This window comes from Carlito syrichta, unplaced genomic scaffold (assembly GCF_000164805.1).
Source record: "Carlito syrichta isolate Samal-C Ts95f unplaced genomic scaffold, Tarsius_syrichta-2.0.1 Scaffold315456, whole genome shotgun sequence".
Classification (NCBI taxonomy): Eukaryota; Metazoa; Chordata; class Mammalia; order Primates; family Tarsiidae; genus Carlito; species Carlito syrichta.
The window spans coordinates 44,826-52,128 of record NW_007259552.1 but is presented as its reverse complement, the minus strand read 5'-3'; the positions used below and the strand labels follow the sequence as shown (position 1 = coordinate 52,128).

At 50.9% G+C, this 7,303-nt stretch overlaps 1 protein-coding gene across 1 annotated transcript in view; it reads left to right on the top strand.

The window, feature by feature from the left end:
- The first annotated feature begins 364 nt into the window (after positions 1-364).
- The window catches only part of LOC103275424 (putative serine protease 47), a 13,415-nt gene continuing 6,476 nt past the window's right edge, over positions 365-7,303 (top strand). Inside the window, 4 exon segments of the mRNA XM_021706331.1 lie at positions 365-460; positions 1,007-1,215; positions 2,646-2,860; positions 2,863-2,948. Of these exon segments, the coding sequence (XP_021562006.1) occupies positions 365-460; positions 1,007-1,215; positions 2,646-2,860; positions 2,863-2,948 (606 nt within the window).

Genomic DNA, 7,303 nt, shown 5'->3' with positions numbered 1-7,303 from the left:
GCCGAAGCGGGGGACAAGCCGAGGCTGGGGGTGGGGCGCTAAGGATTTCGGCAGAGTGGTGGGGGGCGGGCAGCAAGAGGCAGTGGGGGAGGGGGAGGGAAATTGCAGGCCAGAGCGGGCTGGGGGCGAGGGCGGACTCAGGGCAGTCTCCTGGCTCTTCCAAGTCACCAGGGCCTGTCTCCTCTCTGCTCTGCCCTGGCAGCCAGTTGGCCCCAGAGAGGATGTAAACCGAGGTGGTCGTGCTCCCCACTCTTGGTCCCAGGACCCTGTGTGGGGGCCGTGGGACCAGACAGATGATCACGGACTGACCCTGGGCTAGGTGGAAGGAAAGCTGGCCAGGACTGCAGCTGGAGGCCAGGGTGGGATGGGCCCAGATTCTCGTCCTTTCTCTGAGGACCCCACACAGGCCAGGGAGCAGGGCACTGCCTCCCAGGGGTGCAGGCTGCAGCTCCCCTCTCAGGTGCGAGCCTGGGAATCAAGGGGCCTGCCTTCACTCCCCCCCTCTCCTTTTAGAAATGCAGAATCAGAATCAGAGAGAGGGAGTGAATTTCCCTGGGTCACAGGGCACCACAGACCCCTGCCTGGGGATCTCTCTCCAGGCTTGCTGGGCGTGGGGGAGAGGGCACAGCCACTGGGACTTGTGTAGGTGACATCAGTAACCTCTGAGACCTTCAGTTCTTTGCTCAATAAAGTAGGCCTAGAGGTGTTCTGGTGACCAAGAGGGCAGTGAGGCCACAGGACCTGGCTTCTAGTCCACCACCCCTGGCAGGCTCAGCTAAGGATAAGCTGCTGTGACCACCCGGGGTCAACCTTGCCCCTCCCCAGACCCTTGGGCCCTCATGCCCACAGGCTTGCTCAGTTGTGCTCGGTCTTCTGGTCCTTGGTGGTGGCCATAGAAGGCAGAGGCCAGAGCAGCCCTCAACCGTTTTGGCCAGGTCACCCATCCTTTGGCCTTAGTTTTTCCATCTGTGAAGTAGAGGTGAGGTCTTGCTGAGGTGGCATTCAGGGGCACTGCGTGTCTCTAACACATGGATGGGGGAATGTCTCTACAGTGTGTGGGAAGTCCAAGGTGGTGGGGAAGATCTATGGGGGCCAGGATGCAGCAGCCGGCCAGTGGCCACGGCAGGCCAGCCTGCTCTACAAGGGCTTGCAACTCTGTGGAGCTGTCCTCATCGACTCCCACGGGCTGGCGTCAATGGCTCACTGCTTTCTCAAGTGAGTTCTCCTTCCCCAGGGCCCAGCAGAAGGGCTGGCAGGGGAGAATGCAAGAGACAAGGGCAGGGGTCCCATACCTTTCCCCTCTGGGCACTGCTCTGGACAGTCTGCTGCCACCAAGCCAGCGTGGTACCTGCCTTTGACCACGTTGCCTGAAGTCCCCTCTGCCTGGACTGTCCTCCCAACTCTCCACCCTTCATCTGTCCAGATCATCCTCCTCCATCCTGAGTTCTGGCAGGGAGCCTCTGCCTCCATGTCTGTCCCCTCCACCCCCAACGCAAATGTGCCCGAGATAATTGGCAGTGTTCTGTGTCTTGGCCACCTGCAGACCAGGACTTCTCCTTCCTGTCCCCCACATTCCTGTGAGTCAGACCCTAGGCAGGGACCTGGAACTCTGCACCAAAACCAGAGGCTAGATGATCCTTTTTTCTGTAAAACTGTGTGCCTGGAGGAGCCGTGCTGGGCAAAGTGGGTGGGAAGAGCAGGGCCCCTGACCTTGGAGAATGACACGAACTGTCAGAGTCTAACTCCTCTGGCCCTCCTGGGCCTGACTCGGTGCCCAGCTTCTGAATGGTTGTGGAGGGACCCCTAGAAGCAGAGAGCATCACAGTTCAGGTCAGGGAGTCTCAGCTTGGCTGCTCACTGGCCTTGAGACCCCAGTGGATCCTGTGAGCATCTATTCTGAGATTCACTCACCTTGAGACTGTCTATGGCACACGGAATGGCAAGGCCCCACATGGAGGTAGGTGTCTTCATTTTGTCAGGATGGTGAGGCACAACCTCTAAGAAATGTGATGCGGGAGAGAAATCCCAAAGTGGCGAGAGAGGCAGACCCGAAGGGGGGCATCCAGAGAGATGCTGCAGTCTGGGGAGAGGGCTAAGGAGCTGCAGGGGCTCACTAGGACTTAGGCATGAGGACTGTGGGGAGGGCCTTCCAGGTGGCCTGTGTGAACAAAGCCACGAAGGTGAGAACTTTCATCAGTCGTGTTCAGGAATGGTTAGCGCTTTAGTTTCCTGCTCTTGTCTGGGCATTTAACACATCCTTCATGAGTGCTTACAACCCAGTGAAAAGCCACCCTTGGGGAGGGCAGGAAAGATGGTTAGGCCAGGAGGCAGGCCATGGGGTGCCTCCAGAAGAGTCAAGCTGGTGCTAGGATTGAGACAGAGCTCCTTTTGTGTAAAATAGAAGGGCTTGATCGGATGACCCCCTCTTCCTCCGATTCAGGGTCGTGATAGTGAGGCCATATGTTCTAAGGCTGGGAGTAGAATATCCAAGAGGCGCTCTTGGCTATTAGAAAGGGGAGATAATGCTGCCTGGAATCATGATCCGATGGGGGGAGGGACCCAAAGAGCTGTGGACATAATGTGGATGTAGAAAGAGTGCTGCCCTGCGTCAGCTAGGCGGTGATCATGGGCCTTTCCTCCTCCAGCAAGTCCCAGGCTCCGGAGGACTATCGGGTTCTGTTGGGAAGTGCCCAGCTGTATCAGCAAACCCAGCACACTCAGAAAATGTCCTTGAACCGGATTATCACCCACCCAGACTCTGAGAAGTTCCGCGCCTTCGGGAGTGACATTGCCATGTTGCAGCTGTGCCTGCCTGTGAACTTTACTTCCCACATTGTCCGTGTCTGCCTCCCATCCCCAGACTGCAGCTGCCTGGGAACGCGTCCTGTCGGATGACTGGCTGGGGAATGCTCACCGAGGACAGTGAGGGGGCTGTGGGAGAGGTGGGGGGGGGCGAGGGGAGAGAGAGGAAGGAGGGGGAGGAGAGCGGGAAAGAAGAAGGGAAGGGTGTCCTAGCTAGGGAGAGAGGCCCAGGCTGGTTTCTAGAGCCATTGGACCTTGGCCCTCAACTCACTCCCATGACCTGCGAGATAAGGACCGGCCATGCTCGGGCCTTTCTGGTTTTGCAAGCCTGTGATTCCATAGCTTCAAAGCTCCTTGAGTTCCAGGCTCTGAAAGTCTGGGGATCTCAACTTTAAAAATCACCAAGCTGGGTTCCTTGAGACTTCATGGTTCTTGATTCTGAGATTTTTAGTCAGCCACGGATTGAGATGACTTAATTCAACTCAAAAGCCATGCTTTGGGGCTGGCCTGTTCTGGGTCACCACCACATGCCCCGATCTTCCCTTGCCATAGAGGGTGCTTGGGAAAGTGGAAAGAAAACCCACTGTAGCTTCTGATCGCTGAGGCTGCATGATCAAATTCGAACAATTATCACTTAGGAGTCTCTGAACCTCACTTTGCTCTTATCCTAACCTGGTTCTACTGTCTGCTTCATAGTCTTGTCAGGCAAACTGAATAACAGGAGAAAGAGGAGAAAGTCTGTAGTTTACTTTTTTGTTTAGGTTGATGGAAGAGAAATGCAGCAAAGGCTTATGCACAAAAGTCCTTGTTGAAAAAAAAGAGTGTTTATGGTTTGGGAAATGCTTATGGAATGATGTCTAAGAGAAGAAAAGGAGAATACATATTTGTAATTACTTGTAGGCTCATAACTTAGCACAATGTTTCTGATCACGGATGCTGCAGATATTTTGGACAGAACATGTATTCACTGAGCGGGGCTCCATGAGCATCCCGAGCCTTTGCCTGTGAGGTCAGGAGCACTCCCTGACCATCTGACAGCCGGCCCTAGCGTTCTCACACTTATAGACTGGTTATTCCTTGAGGACTGAACTCATGCAACATGTTTATTAATATCACAGTCTGTGCCCCAGGGCTGATACCACAGCATGGTGGCTGCCCTGGCCTGGGAAATGTCATGTCTTGCCTGTGGCTTCTGAACTGTTCTTCCAGCTCCATCTTGTGTGCCTTCACTTGTGATTAGGGTGGGGTGAGGAGTGAGTCTCCACAAGTCTATCTGAGTGTTACTTGAAAACACAAGTCACTTCCATGTTCAATATCTCCAGTGCCTTCTCATTTGCCCTTAGAATAAAATCTAAACTCGCTGCCTTGACAGTGGACCAGTACACATGTCAAGCACACAGAAATATTTCTAGCAAACCATTTATAGATAGACATAACAACGAACACCTGCATGCTGTTGTCACCCGTGCCCTTTCCCTACTGATTCTCCTCACATCCCCTATCCCTACTTTAACAATCAGTTTCAGGTTACAAAGGCAGCCTTAGCAGCCAGGCTTGCAGAGAATATTTTTGGAGCTGTTATGTGCCCTGAGTGTTTTCTCTGCTGACCTCTCAGCCTCGATTTTGTTGAGTATGACTAGAATGACTGAATCTGTATGCTCCATCACACTATGTATACGCAAAGAGTTGGGTTTGGAAGAATATATATTTTTCTTTTTGAGTTGGAGTTTCACTCTGTCGCCCAGACTGGAGTGGGTGGCCGCTCCTGGCCACCGCAGCCTCGACCTGCTGGGCTCTGGCGATCCTTCCGCCTCAGCCTTCCAAGTAGCTGGAATTACAGCCATGCGTTACCACGCCCGGCTGATTTTTTGATTTATTGTAGAGATGAGGTCTCGCTGCCCAGGCGGGTATCAAACCTGTGGGCTCAGGCAATCCACTCACCTCAGCCTCCCAAAGGCGTGGGATTACAGGCTGAGCCACCGAGCCCGACTTGGAAGAATATTTTACATATTTTTTTTTCACATGAATGTTAGAGGGATCATCTGCTTGTGCAGTTAGGATGGTGTATTTTGGGGGAGTGTGCAGTCTGTTTGGTTTTGGAGAATGTCGAGGGCCATTTTTGTATTCAGGGCGTGTATATTTATGTGTGTTCCTTTTCATGCCTTTCAGGAATTGTGTATGAGTATTTCAGTGTGTGAGAGTACATCTATGACTTTCGTGGACTTACAGGATGAGTATGTGCAGTTGTAAGGTCAGATTTGTATGAATCTGTATTCTGGACAGTGGAGGAATTACTTCTATGTGAGTACTTGTGAGTGTGTAATTGTGTTTGTGCCCATACTGTGGGGCTGTATGTGTATTTCAGGGTAGGGTGTGGTATGTTTGCATATTTGTAGTGTACTAGGTAATGGTGGGTCTTTTAGGGCAGATGAAGATATGTATTCAGTGTGTGTGTGTGTGTGTGTGTGTGTTTTCCAAGGAGCATGGCAGTTTGGATTAATATTTTGGGGTCATATGTTTGTAGAATAGAGTTCTATATTTACACAGGTGAGTAAGAGAACAGTATTTTTATGTATTAGAGGTATGTGATACAGCTATTTGTTAGTATTTGGGGATGTGGGAGCTGGTTCATACTAGACTTTGATACTTTGGGATATGGAAGTGGTTATGCATATTTATAAATGGTTTGCTAGAAATATTTCTGTGTGCTTGGCATGTGTACTGCTTTACGTGAATATCCAACAGCAAGTGGGTGAATTGTACTAGCTTATTTACAGAATACGGTATTCTTAGGCAGAAAGTGTATTTCACTGGAGAATACAAGGGCATTTCTACATGTATTTGAGAATACTTGGGGCATGAGTGGGGAGGTTGTATCCTGAAGATATAGGCTATCATATGGTGTTTGGGGAGATGTATATATTCAGGGATTGGCATTTGTATGTGTGTCTATGGGTTTGTGAAAGTTGTATATGTATGTTAGAGTGGCATCAGGTTGGTAGCTTGAAATTCGTCATGCTGGAATATTTACACGAGATAAACACCACAAATCTAGACTTTCCTACATCCCAGAGAGCATTTTATTAAGCATTTAGCAGCACACCACTGGTAGTGTGTCTCTCTGCGTGCATGTGTTTATGTGCATGCATGTGTGTGCATGTGTGTTTGGCATGTGTGAGCAGATGTTTGTATGAAGCAGGAATATTCAAGCATTAGGAGGTATGTGTACTGTGGACCATATGTGTATTGAGGGTTGGACACAGGCTGAGGTCTCTTGTGTGTGTGCCCTGACCCTGCTAATTCTGTCACTGTGTTGCTCCAAACCTGTTGGTTCATTCTTTAGGGCCAAAGACCCCACGAATATAGATGGTTTCTGTTTTTCACCCCACAGGTGGCTTCTGGGGTATCTCCACCTTAGTCAGGTGGTTTTTCCTTCAGAATCTGTGTGGGTTTGGCATGTAGGTCCTGGGATGGGTGGCCATGGTGAACAGAATGCTGTGCAAAGCCAAACATTCGTAGGCATTGTCCACGTGATGGACACAATCAGAAAGTTTGGGAGTTTCCTAGACAAGAGGTCGGATGTGCCAAGTGCTCTTCCAGTGCTGATGGCACTGCTGGCTCCTTTGGGGGCATGGCTGGTGGGCGAGGGCACACTCCACCATGGGGTTCAGTGTGGAAAACCATCATTTTGTGCCAGTAGCTTCTGAACTGTTCTCCATCCTCCACCTTGTGAACCTCCACTTGCGTCCACACACCTACCAGAGTGTCCCTTGAAAACACAAGTCACTTCCATGTTCCCTCCCCTTCCCAACCCCACCTGCCTCCCTCTCCCTCCCTGTCCCCTCCTGCCTTCCTCATTTTCCCCTCCCAGTTGCTGTCCCCTCCCCTTCCCCATCCCCTATGGCCTCCCTCTCTTCCCCCATCCCGGCTGCCTCCCTCTCCGTCCCCACCCCTTCCTGCCTTCCTCATCCCCTCCCCAAACACTTGGGCCTCTTTGCTGCTGCTGAATGTGCTAAGGCATTTCCCCTCATAACGTCTTTTGCTTTGCTGCTTTTCCTGCCTAGCTTGCTATCCCTCCAATCTTGGTGTGATTGTTTCTTCCTTAGATTTACAATTCAGCTCCCCTCCGAGGAGTTCAACTTAATTATGTGAGCTAAAATAGGCATCCCCTGCTATCACATACCCCTGTTTTATTTCCTTTATGCCATTTAATCTAAAGTAATTTTATTTCATTTACTCTGTCCCTACCAACTGAAAACATTTCTCTATATATTAGCATCCAAGAGATACCTAGCATAAGGTTTGTTGACTATGTGAGTGATGGGGTCAGTAGATGTATGGGTGGGTGAGTGGGAGAATGAATGAATGGTTGGAAGGGAAAGTGCATGGATGGACAGATGATGTTAGAGTGGGTGGATGGATGTGTGACTACATATGTAGATTGAAGGATGGGCGGGTGGGTGGATGGATGGAGTAGTGTCAATAGATGGAAGGGAGGGTG